This window comes from Psittacula echo, assembly GCF_963264785.1.
Source record: "Psittacula echo genome assembly, chromosome: 5".
NCBI lineage: Eukaryota > Metazoa > Chordata > Aves > Psittaciformes > Psittacidae > Psittacula > Psittacula echo.
Window position 1 is genome coordinate 8,829,415 of NC_137739.1, and position 19,392 is coordinate 8,848,806.

Sequence of the window (19,392 nt, forward strand, 5' to 3'; positions counted from 1 at the left end):
TGCTTGACTGTTATGGAAATTTCTCACAGCCTGAACTGACTACTTAGTCCAGGAAATCCTTGATTATATTTAATCCTGAAACTATCTGTGACCCAGCACTGTCTAAAGTGTAAAGTCTGATCATCAACAATTATTAAAAACCATTCTCACAAAATAGGATTTGACTTGCATACTTTGTGGCTTTCAGTGAAACAACACACATACAAAAATAAAAGCAAAAGCTGAAGGCAAGTCTGATTTCCCCTCGTTTATCGCTATTTTCAAACCAGCTTCTCCCACATACCTTATAAATTATAGGGAAAATATTGCTTTAGAAATACCCAAAAGCACAAGACCAAAAATTGGTATCTTCTACTCTTACTCAGAAGGTTCTCCAGCACCTCTTAAGACTGTTAGGGAACAGGATGCCAGAAAGCAGAATAGCAGTCATGTTCAGCACATTCTGGCCAGCAGCTCAGCAGCAAAACTCAGCTCTTCCCCAGTCTTCCTTTCTTAGATTCTTCCTTTGGATTTTCCCAGAGACCATCTTTGGCAGTTGTTGAACAAACTCCAACTTGTCTGTAAAGAAATAACAATACTCAGCAGTTTGACAGAACTTCCAGCTTCATCCCAAGCTGTGTTCCTTTTCTGCAGCAAGCCTGTGATTTTAAAAGCTACAGGCTCTTCTGAGGATGAAGCAGGCAGGCAGCACACCCAGTGCCCAACAAAAAGAGTGACTTTTTAAAGAAGCAGAGTTCATCACTTGGGTCACTCAGCAATTCTTCAAACCAGTTGTGCGGGACAATCGCAGCCCACTGAATTTGAGCACAACTTGGGAAAGAGGGCTACTAAGAGGCTTTATTTGCTTGCTGGAAACCCTGGCCAGTGAGGCAGAGCTTACTGGATACTCCTGCACACACCCTCAACAGAAATGTTTTGATTCACCTGTTTGTTTCTTCCTTTTTTTTTGCCTGGTCAGGTTCAGGTTTTGACATGATTTAGTGGTGGACTTGGCAGTGCTGGGGTAATAATTGGACTTGATGATCCTAAAGGTCTTTTTCAACCTAGTTGGATCTATGATTACAAAACTGCACTAACATGTTGGTGAGTCAGACAGACCCAGTGTATAGACTGAGAAGTCTGTGACTGCACCAGAGAGGAAATCTCCTGAGTGAGACCTTCCCTGCTGTAACGAGCAATTTAAACCACTAGAACAGGGCTCAGTGGAAAATCTAGCCATATCTGTTTAAAACCCAACACAGACCAGCACCAAAACCCAAGAATCTCTTCCAGGATTACAGTTTTAAGATTGTTTTAAAAACAATTAATTTCCAAGGTCATAATTAGATTATGTTAAAAAAATTATTACTGACCTAGAATAAATGGATTATGTGAACAATCTGGTTACTTCACTTAAAAATGGATTACTTTGCCAAAAAGCACTGAAATCTGAATGTGCTTAAAAAGAGTCAGATTCTGAAATGATGACCAGATTACATTTTTCAACATGTTTTTATGATTTCACTTAAAAATCTAATCCTATTTCTAGTTATTCTGCTAAAAAAAATGGGATTACGTTTGAAATACCCGATGTGTTTTCCTTCTGTTCCAACTGAATCAAGGAGAGAAAAATTGATCTCCCAGAGCAAAGCTGTTACTCAGGAAAAGGGAAGGGAAATTTAAAACCCTCCACCACGGCTTTGGAACCCTGTGCAGAAACTGAGGGAAGCCAAAGGCAGGCAGTGAAGTCTTTTCTGAAGACTTTTCGGTGGGACCTGGCGCATCATTGCTTAGCCAGGTGGGGCTTATCCTTCTTCTCCTGATGAACTATTCATGTTAACTTTGGAGGCCCTGGGGTTCTTTTCAATTGTTCTAGATGCTCCGCTAGTGGAGTCTGAGTCCTGCTTCACCTGCAATAGCCGTAGTACTGTTTGCCTCTGCACAGCCCACTGCCACCAGTAATGAGATGTGAAAATCATGCTGAGATTCCCTCAAACCTGCCATACCCCTTGAGCCGGATAATCTGCAACCAGTGCAAACTGTGATAACTGCTGAGGAACTTGACAGGCTTGAGGCTTTCAACCCTCTGTTATTATAACTCCGAAGAATTATCTGTCTCTGTTCAGTTAGTCATTCAAGATGTATAGAAATGCATTTAATATTTTATAATTGTATTGAATTTGTAGGATCTGATTCTTTTGTTTAAAATAATCAGGATAAATTTATACTCATAGACACAATTTGATTAGGGAAAGGAACATTTCATTTCCCTGCATATAATCACAGTGAAATCTAATATAAGTTCCTCTGTAGCTTCAGTGTAAGAAGACAACATCAGATCCTATCAGGATAGGCCTATGATGTTCAGCTAAGCAGTGTTTGCTCATGTAAAGGATGTGTGTTGCTGTCAGATTCTCAAGGTTACATTTCAAAACCTGATTAAAAGAAGTTCCAGGAGAAAAAAAGCAAAATTCTACTATTCCGAAACATAACCTGACTGTATTTCTCATCTGATTATTAGGTTTGATTAGAAGAGTGTATTGCCAGGAACTACTTGTATATTCACAGAATTACAGAATCACAGAACATTAGGAATTGGAAGGGACCTCAAAAGATCATTTAGTCCAATCCCCCTGCCGGAGCAGGAACACCTAGATGAGGTTACACAGGAATGTGTCCAGGCGGGTTTTGAATGTCTCCAGAGAAGGAGACTCCACAACCTCCTTGGGCAGCCTGTTCCAGTGTTCTGTCACCCTCACTGAGAAGAAGTTTCTTCTCAAATTTAAGTGGAACCTCTTGTGTTCCAGTTTGAGCCCATTACCCCTCGTCTTACCATTGGTTGTCACCGAGAAGAGCCTGGCTCCATCCTCGTGACACTCCCCCTTTATATATTTATATACACTAATAAGGTCACCCCTCAGTCTCCTCTTTTGCAAACTGAAGAGACCCAGCTCCCTCAGCCTTTCCTCATAAGGGAGATGCTCCACTCCCTTAATCATCTTAGTTGCCCTGCGCTGGACTCTCTCCAGCAGGTCCCTGTCCTTCTTGAACTGAGGGGCCCAGAACTGGACACAATATTCCAGATGCGGTCTCACCGGGGCAGAGTATTCAGAACTCTGTGGTACCTGCCTTTCTTGGGTATTGGTAAGGTGCAGTAACTTTTTTCACATGCTGAAGAAGTAATTTTTCAGCATCTTGAGACGTAAATTCAGGAGACAGAACAATAAAAGCTTTTACCACCTAAAGAGGAGAGCTAGAGTAAGCCAAAACTCAGCAATCACTAACTTGATGAATAATGTGCAATAGAAAGATTAAGACGAATAACACAATTTTCTACAACCAAATCTCTTTCAAACCCATAGAAATACAAGTTTCCAAGCCAGATGCTGGACAATGTACTGATTTTTATCATCTGTTGAGTTCCAGAAATGGGCTTTAAAACAGCACAGTGGCATTCTCAGCAGACAGGAATCCTTCACTGGCGGTTAGGCAGGCACATCATGTCCTCAGTGTTAAAGAAGAGGGGTGACTTAGATAAGCCATATTTACTTAATGAGCTTCCTAAGAATAGCTAGGGTACATTGCTTCAAGCTATAGGATCTCACTGGAATACAGAGAAGCCATTGGTGTAGGTGCCCCTAATTTTTCCGAAATCAGAAGGAAGTTAGGTTCCTCTTTTGTGTGTATTTTAAATATATACAAAAATATATTTGAAAATGCCAGTCTACACCTTTACAATGTTTATACAAACCAATATTTCCCTCACGGACACAGCTATTTCTCAACACACATATATGTTAGATATTTTAGGTAGCTCCAACAAGCAAACACTAAGCAAAAATCAGAGAAACAGTGACACCATTATTTGGTGGAAGCAGAGCATGCCTCAGGAGAGTTTACAGTGCAGAGGGAGATTTCATTACTCATTTTTGATGAAAAAGAATCCGTGGTGTTACAGAGAGATGGGACTTCCCTAGATCAATCTTCATGTCTGTGTGTGGTACAAAAAACTGAACGTGTTTTGGAATGTCCACTCTACCAAGAGCACTGTCTCCCACCAGGCATTAACAACCCACTAATACAACAGCTTTTGCTTTTGATAACACACTTTTTATTCTTACATTTAAAATAGTTGCTGTGTCATCTGCAGCTAGCCATGTGAAAAGAGGCACGATCCCTGAATCTATGGAGAAAATGAGGCAGAAGAGTCAAATTTTATCCAGCCTGTATCAGACCCCATAGTGTATCAGAGGAATACAAATTCACCCAAAGCTTAGTAATGATGAGAAAATTATAAACAAAGCATTTAATAGGAAAAAAGAATTTACAAATGGGGCCAAGCAGATGTAGACATTGTCAATTTACATAATCCTCTTTCCATTCATTAACAGGCCTGATTCCTTAACGGACCTCTCGGGAGTGTAACTTCATGCCACCAAGTAGAAGAGGTTTACCTTTAATGTCATTTTGCTGAAGATCATAAACATGGAAGGGAAAAAAACCCATGGAAGTATTTAAAATGATTAAAGGAAGCACACAAAGTCCTCTCTGCTTCCTTCAAATTTCTGTTATTTCATTTACTAAGAAAATAATGCTTTCTATCCAGAACTAGCCAGTCTGACCATAATAACAGGCTATGAGGTCTAAACAATCTAGCTATGAATGCCTGGCCCCCTGCCCAACAAATAACCTCACCTCTGCACTGGACTGCCCTTGCTTAGGAAGTATCACAGGGAAACAAATACTGATCTTTTATGAGCTGATGAAGCTCAGACACTGATGGTGAGTTTTGATCTGCATCTTAAATATAACACTTGAATGTAATGGCCAAACTTGGCTAATTACCCCTTTTGTAATTGATCTTTTCAATAATGAACCCTTCTCACACAGATATGATTACATTAATTTCATTTATAAATTGTGTTCTTTTTTATTCTTACAGAGGGACAGATCAAGTATTAGCATAATAATTGCCTTATGAATAACTAAAACCAAACTCACCTCATGGCTGCACCTTTATTCCAACTTTTTGTATTGTTGGAGAGGAGATGAAGTTGTATATCACTTATAAAACGCTCCTGCTCAATGAACTGGCTAAAAGTCAGTCATGCAAAGGACATGCAAAGTCATAAAATCACCATCCAGCAAATCTGCAAGACCAAGTTTCAAACACATTCTGGAAATGTATAAAGGATCTCTAGGCATAAAACCAAGTATTAACTTTTTTACTAATGCAAGCAGAGCAATTTTACATGCCAAAATACACGCACCCAACATATATACACACACAGTATATACATACGTGCAACATTAAGCATGTACTATGAAGCTGGGCTGTAAGAGGGAAGGAGAGGAGGTCTCAAAGGGAAAGGCTAGTCTATTGAAATTTATATTTTTCAGCCAGAATGATACAATCCAGTCAAGTTTCAAACTTTGTGGCTCCAGAAGACAGACATGCTACAGAGATTTACTTTGTTTTCAATTGCTTGTAGCTGCAAGCCTGTGTCTCTGAAATCATTCTGCATGGATTGGAGGAAATATATTGGCAATTCTCTTATTCTGGGCATAGGAGAAGAAGTAAACAAACCATCTACCTTTAACACAAGACAGAACAGTGTACTGAATATTGCTAGTAAGAGCTTGCTGTAGCATGGAGCAGAGCACCTCAGAGCCCAGAGCCACAGCATGTGGCATGAATAACCTGTCAGTCTGCTTGACTTTGACCCTAGACTGTTCATGCAAAAACCTGGGTACTATAGCACAACAGAAACCCAGTTTCTATGGTCAAATAAGGAAAGGATTACCATAGATGACAGTTCTAGCATTGAAGCCTGGAGCACATTATTCCAATGAGACATATTAGAATTTAGAGAGTCATGACCCCACTGAAATCAGTGGTAAAACTCCAGTCTTCAGTGTGGTAGTTTGATTCAGACCTTTTCTTTTAAGGTTCTGAATCCCAACTCTGAATTTAGCTGCTTGCTTTTAGGTCCTTAAATTTGGTAAGGGGAAAAAACCTGCAAAACTTCCTAACTCTCAGACATAACTGGAGTTTAACTGCCCAAACAGCTAACTGGTACAAGGGGAGTTTCCAGGTGTTCTGAATTCCAGTTTGTATACTTGTTCATCATTCCACTTTTTGCAGCCTTTTTATTGTTTTGTCCACTTCTTGTTGTTTTTAAACACTTCTCTGTTTAAAACCAAGCAGAAAGATCTAGAAGATGTAGAGTCCTTGGAAGGCCCAGCAGTACAGGGCTGTTAAAGGAAACTGAACTGGGTACAGAAAAGACCTTGAGGCAGCAACAAGTGACATGCCTAAAGAAGTGCACTGAAGAAACTAATGATTAGTTTTATAATAATATAATCTAATGCTCCTAGAAAACTCAGGAGTGAAAGAGTGTTTTAAAACTTCTCTGTAATATTAAGAATTCCAAAAAATGAAGCTACTGTCAAAAAGAGTGATGTAAATGTATTTATTGACAACTACTTTTATTTCAAACAGTTGCTAGTGCAGAAATTGTTCTAGTGACAGAAGTGTTTACTCTCAAGAAATATAGTATTTTCATTTCTCAAGATTAGAATGCTTCAAATCCCACTTTACAGCTGCAGCAGACACGGAACTCCAGGCAGTGAGACACAACTGTAAAAGCCCTTCTTTCTTGCCTGAAGATGCTATTGTTACCCAGCAATTTCTTCTTACTTAATGAACATAAGAGGACTCTTAGGCTGGAGATGCTTTTGTTAAATAATGAAAATTTGTGCCAGAAAATGAAATTCGAAAAACAAAAAAATACCCCACAAAACCCCAGGATGAATAGCTAAGAACTGATACTACCTTGAAGTCTGTACCACTATTGCATGTGCCACTGTAAGAAGTAAGGGTGTGTACACTTTGTACATGCTTCTTCATGAAGCTCAGAGTTAAATGTTAAAAAATGATGTGATCATCCAAACCAGATCAAGGAATGTTTTTCACTGGTTTCACCTGTAAGTGACTGCAGAAATAGACTGGTCCTGTAGCAAGTGTCTACTATGGCAAAGAACCACAGTTTGTTTTACAAATTGGGTCACCTGCCCAACAACAAGGGCATCACTTGTCAAGCAGAGTTGCAGGCATAACATAGCCTAACCTATACCAATTCTGTTCTAGTCTAATCTAGTGTAGTCCATTTCATTCGGTTCCATTCCATTCCATTCCCTACGCTCAACCTCAGCTGAATAACGGTGACACTGATTTCTCTTAAGTGTCAGTGGTTTTCAGCTGCAAAAGCACTTTCAAGGACCCAAATCACAAAGCTTTCATGTGGAAACAAGATTTTATTTTATTATTCCATTTGATTTTGTTTGTTTTCTTGTATTTTATGTTCTTTTAGAATCATTACATCCTAGAATCATAGACTAGTTAGGGTTGGAGAGGACTTCAAGAGCACCTAGTTCCAACTGCCCTGCCATTTTCAGGGATGCCTCACACAAGAAACATGTTGTCCAAGGCTCAGTGCCTCCTGGTCTTATACTTTGCCAGGAGATGTCATCCAAGGGTCTGTACAACGTGGTGTTATATGTCGCCGTAGGATGACACCCAAGGGTCTGTACAATGCGGTGGTGTTGTACATCACCATGGGAAGGAGCACACACAGCTTCTTTAGGCAACCTGTTCCAGTGCCTCAGCAGCCTAACAGCACCCTGACACTTCTTCCTTACATCCAGCCTGAAAGTTTTATGTTATTATTTATGAGCATCGTCACCGACCACACACAAATGTGCAAGAAGAAGAAGGTGTGTGGTAGCATGGGGTATTTCCCAAAGCATGACACCTATCGACGACAAGCACACAAGTGACTTCCAACACTTGTTCGTTCGCTGTGCTTCCTGGCCAGGGATGCATGAAAAGTACTCCCGTGCCTGCCTGGCGCTGGTGTTACAAGCGGGGAGAGCTGGAGAGTGGCAGCTGCTGATGGGGCAGCAAAGTTGGAGCCCTCCCAAGCACAGGCTGCTGTGCCGAAGCAAGAACCCCGGAGCAGATGGAGCTAAGGGAAGAGCAGAGCTCACTTCCGCTCCGAGCTTGCACTGGGCAATGGAGCCAAAGAGAGCCAGGACACGAGAGTGCCTTGGAGGTGTGAGAGCAGCAGGCAAGAACCAAGGCCAAAGGAGAAGGCTGACAAGGGGATGTGCTCAGTGCTCCAGAGGACAGGCAGCAACTCCCAGGGAATACCCTGGGAGGCCAGAAAGCTTCCTCCTCCCGGATGCAGGGCACAAGGGCCACCTGCATGGAGCACGAGCAGCAGCCTTTGGGCCCAATAGCCCAAAGGAGCCCCATGAAGGGGCTGTGCTCAGCTGTGGAGGAAGGCAAAAAAACCCTGGGGACATTTGCAGGTCCTCTGTGGGGAAAAAAAGCCTTCCCCCCCAGCTGCAGGACACGAGGGGCCACCTTCATGGTGCATGAGCAGCAGGCAGTAACCCAGCAGAATGGACCAGAGGAGCCCTGACAAGTGGTCCTGCTCGATGCTCAGAGGAAGGCAAAAAACCCCTGGGGACCAGTGCCAATCTGCCCCAGGGGAAAATTCCTTCCTGAGCCCAGTGCTGGTGATTGGCTATCCCTGAGCATGTGAGCAAGACCTGCTCCTGGTCTGCAGGCTGGTCATGCCTCCCAGGAGATACCCAAGCCCAATTCTCCCTCAACCTGCAGTCACCTCACAGGCTTCTGAAAGAAGCACTGGGATCCCTGGAAACACCTCTGCATCCTATTGCTTATGGCTGCTGCCCCTGGCTCTGTGGCAGATGAGGATGGTGAGCTCTACAGTGCTCCTCAAGAACACATTCCTATGCTCTGGCCATGGCTATGCAGCTGAAAAGGATTGCTATCCCTCCCATGAGCTAAGAAGCTGTTACAGCCAGGAGCTGGCCTTGCAGCTGAGAACCTCCAGCAGCCTTCACCAGCAGCTGCCCTTCCTGCCTGAGCCCCCTGTAGCTAACTCCAGAAGCTCAAGGGCTTCCTCTGGGATGTCTTAGGGCTGCCCCATGCCACCTCTGCCAGGGGACACAGGAGGCTGCTCTCTTTTATCCTGTCCTGGGGCATTGTGACTGCTGCATTGCCAGGTGCTGGCACAGAATGGAAAGGAATGGAATGGAATGGAGTAGAGGGGGGCAGAAGTGGTACAGGAGTTTTGTCCATTGTATGCAAACATTAGAACAGAGGGGAACAATGAAGCTACTTCTGTATGGACATTATTTGTGGATAAAGCACAGGAGAAGCTAGCACTGCTTATCATCAACACATGTATTAAGAAAGGTTTATGAAGGTCGTAGGGTGGTATCAATAAAGAGGAGTCTTTCCATCTTCAATAAATGATAGGAGGGCTGCATTCAGATTAAACACACTGCATTTAAGTACAGAGCATTTGAACCACTCAAATCCATTCCTGCCTTTTCTGCAGCTTCGAGCTAGACAACTGATAATCAGCAATATCTCTTCACTCATCCCAAATACTATCTAAAAGAGATGGGTCACCAGCCAAATTCTGGTGAACCTGTGGACATTCGGGACTAGAATGGAGTTGTATCATTTGTTCCCTTTTCCAGCAGTGCTTCAGGAACTGAAACAGTGGTACTGACACTTTTGGAAGCAGGTGCAAGCATCATATCTTGCTGTTACCTATAGCTTTTGATACTCAGGCATTTAACAAAAAAGAGGAAGGCAATTACATCAGAGAAATGTGTAATTCATTAATGGAATGAAAGAAGTTCTGTTAATTTCCAAACAATGCTACATCCGTCCCCACTCTTTCTTTCTTAATTCATTCCTCTTGATCTTCCCAGTGACTGTTTTTGGCAGCTCTTGGACAAATTCCACCTAAATAAAAAAAGACAGACAACAACGTAGCAAGTTCCACAGAGTTGATTTTCCAAGACTAGCCCTTAGCATATGTGGAAAACTAAGAGGACTACTATCAGTAAGAACATCTTGCCTAAAGGATCAAGTCCAAGCCAAATCAAAGCAGCATGTTGTGCCATTTGGCTGCCTAGATGGCCAAAGACCTGTGTAGCTGCCTCTCAGCTAACCAAACTGAGTACTGTAGCATCAGTACTGTAACAGAAGGATGAATACCTAAATGGTATCAGAAGTCAGAGACAAATGATAAAAAAGAAGAAAGAGATGTTATTGGCACAAAGTCTTTAATCGTCCTTAGCTCCTATGAGTTCTGCACAAGTGAACTAGGGCACTGCTAGCAGCTATTCTCCTGTAGGGATGGGATTACTGAGAAACACCAAGTGTATCTTCCTGGGCTTTTATCTCATATATTAACTGTGAGAAGCAGTAGATAAAAACTTATTCAGACTCAGTCAGATACTACCCTAAAGTCACTAAAGAGTGCTCAGTTGAAGATTAAATACAAAATGGAGAATTATAATTGTGAATCTGACTTAAAATACGCAGAGCTAACTAGGATATTATATGAAGCTTAGAAATTTTTGAGAGGTTTAAGCAAACTCTTAACTCAAACGCATGAAAACCAAAATAAGCAAATGTTATTTAGGAAAGATTTCCTGGACCCAGGGCTTTAGCTGAATCTTTACCACTGTCTCTTTCAGGTCAATCATGAAAATCCAAATAGTAATTCTGTGAGATTTATGGAAGGGTGACCTGGTTGACCACCTCAGAAGCATTTACCTTTCTGGGGTATTTATATGGAGCAGTAGTTTTCTTGACATGCTCCTGCAAATCCCAGGTTAAGCTCTCTAAATCACCGGATGAAAAAGTTTGGGACAGGACCACAAATGCTTTCACAACCTGTAAGAAAATGTCAACAGAAGTGATCTAACACCATCCATTTTTACAAGCTGATACAGAGGTTACCAATGAACAGTACTGCTCAGTCTCATGACATGCAAAAGGGAGGAGCAGAGAAACCAGCAAGATGTAAGAAATGGCTGTGCCCAGCTTCTGCACATGTCTCACAGAAGGGAAAGTTGAAAGCGGAGTTTTTCTTCCCTCATTACAAAGCAAGAGCATTTGCTCTATCTTATCAGTAGGCATGAAGAAGGAGGAGTAATAAGAGGTGTCTCTGCAGAGTTCTTCTTGAAGCTGAGGCACATTTTGTTTCTCTCTGAAGTTCACACTGGGGACAGAAGGCTCATATCATCCCAGCACAGCACTGTGTTTTCTAATGCTAGTTACAGTATGCTAGTTACATATATGTAACTAGCTAACGCTAGTACAGAATAACTTTGGTTACACCAAGACAGTCAAAAAAGACAATTTCATGTACAGACAAGTTCTTAACAACAAGAGGAAAGTAAACATCACTGTAATATTCTCCAGAGAAGATCTTGGGATGAAAATAAACTAAGAGCAAAGGCATGTAAATAAGAAGGGATTTTGCCTGTCATCCCAAGCAGGATTATCTGTGATGACATGACTACTTTAGAGCTGTACATTATTTAGTAAAGTAGGAAATGCTTTATAAACTTGTATATTTAAACAAACATACTGCTTCCCCCACTACTGCTCAGCATCATTACCTCTCCTCTGAGCGGATCTGGGCTGCTGACAACAGCTGTTTCTGCTACTGCTGGGTGTTCTAAAAGGGCATTCTCTACTTCAAAAGGCCCAATGCGATATCTAGGTAAGGAAAAAAAAAAGTAGGATTTGTCTTTATGAGCTGGAAAACCAGTACCAAATGGGTTTTTAATGTTCATATTGCAGAAGAAACCCAAAACAAACCAACAACCAACTACAGAAACCTCAGGCAGAATGGGAAGGTTGGCTGTGTTAGAAGGTAGGAGCATTTCATGGTGGTCATGTGGTAGAGGACTGCTGAGGCTCTCCCATCTCTCCCCTTTCCTTGCGGCTCCTACACTGGAGCTCCATCTCAACCTGATGGTTGGGGTCTGTAGTACCAGCTGATGCCATGTTATGGTATCACATCATACAATATAAAATTGTTTCATTCCACTATGTTAAAAATAAAACATTTCAAATGCTCTTTTGATAGCCATGTCCTTCAATTTTAGTGAAAAACCCAAACTAGATTAAAATCCCTCCTCTGTCAATGGCAGTCTTCACCTTTTGTTGAAACAGACAAGATATTGCAGGTGAAATTGACACAGAGATGCCACTGACATCACCAAGATGGTACTGCAAGTCTATGAAAAGCTAATAATAAAAGCAAGTATTCCTAAATCAAAAGGTCAATACATTCATCACAGAATTATCATGTCAGAAGCTCACCAGGAACACAACATGTAAGATGATACAATGGCAGATTTCGAAAGGAAGCGTGCAAACTGACCCTGAAGAAATGATGATGTCATCATCTCTTCCAATGAACTGAAAATATCCATCTTCGTCCACAGTCCCTCTGTCTCCAGTGACATAAAAATCCCCACGTTCAGTTTCTGCGGTTTTCTGAGGGTTATCCTCAAAGTGGTTTACAAACAGTAGTTTAGATTTTGAACATGCACTACCTATACGTTGTGCTATAACACACATAACATTAAATGCACTGAAACTTAATTTTTCAGTCAAGAATGTTCAAGAAGTGTACTGACATTGCTATAGAATTTTAACTCAGTCTCCAGCAAACTCTTCTCTTCCATTATCTAACATCCACCAATCCAAACTAACAAATTACTCTGGTGATAAATAATAAACTGGTGAAAAATATTCAGCCTTTTGAGCCACTATGCTCAACTGGAGAGATCAGTGGTGGTGAGAATAAAATAAAGTCCTTACCACATATCCAGAGAAAAAACCAAGTGGTTTTATAGGCTTGCTTCTGACAGCAATTTCCCCCTGTTGTCCTGGAGGCAGAATATTAGCATTTTTGTCTACAATCTAGAATGAGAAACAACACATGTTTTAGTCCAATCTAAAAAAATAGGAAAATCAAAAAATGGGAAAATCAAACCCAAAACAAACCCAAACCCAACGAAACAAAAAACTTGCTGAAAAAATTTAAGAGGAGCCAACAAACCTGAACATCGTAAAGGGGAGCTGCCTTCCCCATTGATCCAGGTTTAACCTTCATTCCTTTAAAACCAGAGCAGATTATTCCCTGAAAAAATCAAAATTAAATCAATGTTTTACAATAGAAAACTGCTACATTTATATTCAATTCATTAAATGTACTTTCTAGAGTAATTCCAAAGTAAGGAATTAAGATTCATAGGATCCTGTATGTCAGAGCTATGTGGTACAGGTAAGCAAAATCAAGAAACTCCCTGAAAGGATACTTTTCCATTATCTGCAAAGAATTAATGGCCTTTGCTAAGCAGTCCCCTTCCTTAAGAGTCAGACTCTGCCCTCTTGCCTGTCCCTGTCTCTTGGAATTTGCTTAAGGACATTTATGGAAATTAGCACATTTCCTCCCAGCAATCCATGTTTCTGGCAGGTTCTGTGAGGAGAGCCATGAAATTGTTTCTTTCAGAGGTTATCATGGCGAGGGTCTGAGACACTCACAGAAACATCAAGGAAGAAACAGGCTGTGTTCTTTCAAAACAAACCATAAAACATCATGCAACAAAAAGGAATTATAAAGATTTAACAGAACATTGACCCTACAGATGTACCGTTTCAGTCTGCCCATATATTTCATGGATGTCCAGCCCAGTCTTGCTTTTCCACTGCTCCAGAACTTCTGGGTTGAGCGGCTCTCCTCCACTCACGCAGTGCTGCAGGTTCATGAATTTGTAGCTTCACAAGGAGTTGAAAACCAAAAGAAGCGGTATTTCAATCTAGTGGCAAGACAAGGAGCATGCAACTACAAACAAATAATATTGGAGAGCTGTTTACTGGGAGAGTTAGTCCCATGAAGTGGGGAAGAAGCTGATCCTTCAGCTCCTGATACAGCAAGGCTATACGTCTGTGCTCAACACTCTGAGTAGTAGTAGTCAGAATTAAACACACATGAAAAACAAAGTAAATTTTTTGCTGAAGTCAGCTGGGATTTAAGGACATGCCTATAATGAATCACAGAGCAATTTGCTGAGCCAGGGCCCTGACTACTGACCCTCTGCAGCAGCCCAAGTGAGAAAATGCAAGAGGGGAGGCAGGAACAGTGACAGGCAGTGGGAAGTGGAGCAGGGGATGATGTACAACTGTCACAACAAGTCACTCCCTCACAGATATGCTGACACTCACTTTCTAGGATGACAGTCCTTCCTAAGGCTTGGAAAATTAATTTGGTAATTGAAAATTACGACATTTTCTATGCCAGTCTTTTCATTAAGGGTATTTTAAACTAAACTACTACCTTATTTTTGGTCAAGCAGCTAGATCTGGGAGATCACTGAAGTTTGGTTTGGAAATTACTTGACATACCTGGAAACATCATTTTGTACCAGCATGCGGAACAATGTTGGAGCACTAACCAGTGTGTCAATAGGGAATCTGCAGAGAGTCTAGTGAGTTAAACAACAAGACAGACATATGAAGCTGAGACAAAAACCTGCCTTTTGGATGTATAGTGAATAGGTAATCTAGAAGGAAAATATGGGCTCCCCTTTCTATGGAAAAGCACCATACGCTCTCTGTTGGGTAAGAAACCCTCCTGCAGTTAGTGTAATATGCAGAGATTCACAGGATATTTGGTAGGACAAAATCCTGTGCTAACAGGTCAACGTGACACCCAGACCACATGGCCAGAATAGGCTCCTCTTTGTCAACATGATAGGTAAGGTTTTCACTTTCATCTTGGTCAGCATGGGCAGAGGAACGCTTAGGTTTCAGTCTGCATTAATATCAGCAATTAGTGTTGCTTTTGGATGATTTTCATTCAAGTGCTCACCAGCTATAAGCAAAATGTGTGAATGAAGGGCAGGTTTGGCCCCTTCTGTGTACATCAAAGATGCAAATAGAGGCTTTATACAACAGATACAGCATCTCAAACACAACCCTCATGAGATCTATAGATGCTGCTAAGAATATTTTTTTGTGTGCCCTTTCTGCAAATTGACACATCTCCATGAGCTTTTCCTTACATTTAAGATGGCTGCTGATTCAATCCGTGGTAGCTTATGCACAAAGATGCATGATCCAAAAACCCAGGGATCAAAAACAGCTGCCAGTGAAGCTACTATCCATCCTGTGTCTGCTGTGCTCCATATCACATCTGAGGGAGTCAAATCCAACCAATACCTGATAGAGCAGAAAAAAATGATCAAAAAGATAATGAAAATTTTTTGCTTAACACCCTCACCTAAACCAGAAAACTAAAAAAACCAAAACCTAAAAAAACCCCCAAAAACCAACAAGCACAAGATTTCTCACAAGATACATGTGCACTGTGCACTCTGAATAAGCTAATTTTATGAGCTAGCCCTAGATAAAAGGGCATCTAACTATATGTTTGCATAAATATACGCACACATATATGATGTCATTCATATCATACATATATGATGTCATTCATAAGACAGAGTAAGGGGAAGAGAGTAGTCTGAATTTCTTTCAGTAAAGTGACTTTCCACTAGATAGGAAGATAGGGCTGAAGCAGCAGCATTGATGGATGTTCTGTTGGACACCAGGTATTTCAGTTCTAAGGCTAAGGGACAGGATGATCTGTGCAACCAATACAGACTCTGCCTCTGCACATCACCAAGTATTTTGCAGCCCTAACAGCACAGTATATATTGGTTCTTTGCACTAAACTATTTCCAGCTGATGGCTGTCCTTTGAACCACTCTAAAGAAAGCATAACATATATTCATTGAAAAATGGGAACACTGGGGGTGATCCTACTGCCCTAGAAATCTGCTGGAGTTTCTAGTCCGATTTCGGAGAGAGAAGGGCTAGAGCCATACATTGGTATTTCTTATTCAGTTATTTTTCATCAGTTCTACTATGCAGCTTCAATTACCCCAAGTTCAACCAGACTCAGACCTTTCATACCTTTCACTTAAAAGGGGTCTGAAACCAAGACTACCCTGGGAATGTTCAGTCATCTTTGGAGAACCTGTGGTTCCACTGGTAAAGAAGATAACCATCGAGTCTTGAATCCTTGTTTTGACACAGGAATGGTCAGCAGATTGGTTTCTTTAAAACAGAGAATGCAATAATCAATAATGCAAATAATTCAATGGCTACTTTGCATAGGCTTCAGAATGTAATTATGTTATTGTATGTTGCAGAACTCCTACCCCAAATAAGCTTCACAGAAGCTTTTCACCAAATCAGACTAAAATAATTTGGAGTTACACTTCCTCAAAGACAGACTTCCCCTTAAGAACAGGACAGAAACTGCTCAGAACAAGACCACTGTTGGTAAACAATTCTCATGTGTATCAGCAATCAAGCTATCACAATTAACAACTTAATGCTGGCATTTGGTGTTACAATGAATACTTGGAAATGAGCACTTGTGAAGAACAGGTCTGCCTTCTGCATCATGACTGCCGTGTCTCTAACTCATACTCACTTGTACAGGTCAGTGAAGTTGAGCCATCCCTCCCTACTGCCTTTGGACACAATTAGCTTGGTTTTCAGAAACTGACACTCAGATGCCACTGAGTCCACAGCAGGAGTCAGTGTGTCATCGGTAATGATGCACGTGGCTTTTGACACCTGGAGTCGATATAATATGTCTTTGGCTGACAATTGGGATATTCCTGGAATTAAGACAATTCCTGGAAGAGCAGTAAAGTTAGTTAGGGATAGCATTTTTTACATCTGATCCTTTTCTGAGGACCTAAACTATTAACTATTCCTAAACTGACCTCTGAGATTAATTTGCCCTGGCATTCCCAAGCCAAACAGTTACAGTGCAATAATGGAGCTGCTTGTGCTCTCCTGTAAGAAATGAAACATGGACCTGCCTGGTGACTTCCATGGCTCTTCCCTGACTCCTTTCACCTCCATGCCTGCTGCACAGGCCACTTTTCCGACAGCACCTAGTGCAAACCTTCCAGGACTGCCTGCATAGCTAGGACACTCCCTAGATTATTACATTACTTTTTCTTTACAAGCCATATTAAATTCTTGATCCTCTCAACCAATTTGCATTAGCCAGTTTTACCAGCCACAGATAAGCTCACTGACCTGCTCGCATGCAAGCCACAATTATCAGCCACCATTCTGGGACTCGTGGCAGGATCACAACAATTCTGTCCCCCTTCTGCAGTCCACATACTTTAGTCAGTACATTTGCCACTTTCCGAGACCGGAACCCCAGCTCCTCAAAGCTCCACTTCACTTCTTCACCTTCTCCATTTACCCACCAAAAGGCAGGGTTTGATGGTCTCTTTCCAGCCTATAAAACATAGGGATCCAAACCCAAAACATTTCTTCTGAAAAAACCCATGAAATTATAATGCACAAATATCTGCAAATATTGAGTATCTGCAAGTTCTGGATATTTCACAACTGGTATATAAACTATTAGCTTTTCCTTTGTCCTTAATGGATCAAGCTCAGATATTTCCAATAAATTCTCCTTTTCTGAACCGGAAATGTTTACCAGCTAAATTGTTTCCAGGCTCAAGGCCTAGTCTAGACCCTACTTCAGTTTAAACCTTATGCTCAGCATTAATGCTTCTACAAAATAACAGATAATAGGAAATACTTCACATACTACTCCTGATATTCTGGATGGAATTGTGGAACACTGTTAAACAGAAGCAGCACAAAAAGAGGACAAAATAAAACAACAGGATGACACAGTGTCAGGAACAGGAGAGTTAAGTGGTCTTTAACTATAGGGCGTCTGGACAAATGCAGAATCCACTTTGGGACAAGGCAATTAAAATATTTGTGTGAGAGTTTTCCGTAGCATGCAATGTTATTGTTATGTTACCTGTATTTTTATGATGCGAATATCTCATATTCTAGTATGCAGAAGGAATAAACACAGCCATTCCGAAGTTAAATCAAAGTCAAAAGGGACTTACCACTGCTTTTTCTACCTATATAGGAAGCACGAAGGGTCAGGGACACTTTTAAAATAAAGCAACAAAGAATGAGATTTTGTATCATTTCCTAATGCAAATGGGTTTCGAAAACTGTTTTTTTTTGATAAAAGAAATACCCAACTTATTTCAAGTAAAATTTCAAATTGAAGTATCTCATCTGCACACCAAAAGATCGTCTACCTTTTCAATCTCAGACCATTTGTCCAGTACATCACTTGCAAAGTTGAAGTATTTTGGTATTTCCTGTTTTCCCTGCCTGACAGGCTCGTATTGTGAATATACATCAGATGCCAGCAGCCTGGGGTGTCCATGGAAAGTCCTATTAGGAGGCTTCAAAGTCCACGAGGATTTTAGAGTCTGTAATTTGAACAACAACTTCATGGCAGAAGAGGATGTACGTAGATGCTACAGACTATATAAAAATTAGCAGAATCGTTGCAGTGAATCCTGCAGCAACAACAAAAGAAAAAAACAACCTTAAGATTATCCAAAGACAATTCAGTATGAATTGAAGTTATTATTTGAAGTCACTTAGGCTAGTCACAGCCAAACTGATGTTTTCATCAGTTCAATTAGATGTGAACTTCTCCATCCTGCTTGCTTTCATTTTTTACCATCAGCTTTTTAAGGATTTAATGTAGTGTACTGATCTGGCATCTTCCCTGTAACTCAGCAGACCCTTATGGATCTTTGGGGCTGCCAATTGCCCACAACTCTCCTTAGTCAAACACAACATCAGAGCTTATTGTTTGTATTGCAAGAAGGTTACTGGTTCTTACTCCAAAGCATTCAGTAGCTGATTCTCTCTTCCTTTTCCTTCACATGGAGCTGAAGGATGTTTCCAGACTATTTCCATCAAGATTCTCACTGCTTTAGCTTGAACAATTGCTGACTGATATATCCATTCATCACCACATATCTCTCAGAGAACCTTTGCTTCAGTAATCCCTTACATAGGTCCCCAAATTTTATTTAGACACTTCTATATTTGCTTGCTGTAAATGCCCTCTTCCATCTATACTCCCTATAATGACTCTAAAAGCTCTCAAGTCAAATTATTTGCTTCCTTTCCATTGCATTTTTTTTTTCTTTCTTTTTACATTACTACTATCATTTTCAGCAGTCTAGAAGATTGCTTCAGAACTGTGCTCAACTCCAAACATTTCAAAGCTATGAAGAGGTTTCTTGTACATGCACATGAAGATTATCAAACGTATCTGGGAGAGCCTGCAGTCAGAGCAGGAGCCAGTTGATGATCCTAAAACCTAGGTCTATCTATTCCTTTTTTAACCACAAACACAAGTTACTAAGTTTAAGGTGAGTTACTGTTGAAATACAGGTTAATTTTCTGTTCTTACAGAGGATGAAGCTATGCACAAACTAGGAACCAAATTATAGGTAAACTCTCAGCTAAGTTCCTTTCCATGTGGGAAGTTCTGTGGCCTGAACAAAGCTGCAAAGTTTTGCCCTTTGTCCCAAGGTTTAAAGTTTTTTTGTATTTATTTACCT

The 19,392-nt window shown here is 40.9% G+C and overlaps 1 protein-coding gene across 1 annotated transcript in view; it reads right to left on the reverse strand.

Moving 5' to 3' along the window:
• LOC308221172 (uncharacterized protein) overlaps positions 1-18,264 on the reverse strand; it is a gene marked incomplete at both ends in the record, with an annotated part of 31,607 nt that extends 13,343 nt beyond the window's left edge. Inside the window, 14 exon segments of the mRNA XM_080618134.1 lie at positions 284-308; positions 468-553; positions 10,649-10,768; positions 11,500-11,599; positions 12,270-12,397; positions 12,713-12,814; positions 12,954-13,034; positions 13,549-13,672; positions 14,300-14,379; positions 14,959-15,115; positions 15,869-16,012; positions 16,395-16,602; positions 17,015-17,225; positions 18,064-18,264. Of these exon segments, the coding sequence (XP_080474260.1) occupies positions 284-308; positions 468-553; positions 10,649-10,768; positions 11,500-11,599; positions 12,270-12,397; positions 12,713-12,814; positions 12,954-13,034; positions 13,549-13,672; positions 14,300-14,379; positions 14,959-15,115; positions 15,869-16,012; positions 16,395-16,602; positions 17,015-17,225; positions 18,064-18,264 (1,767 nt within the window).
• Between the last annotated feature and the right edge of the window lie 1,128 nt (positions 18,265-19,392).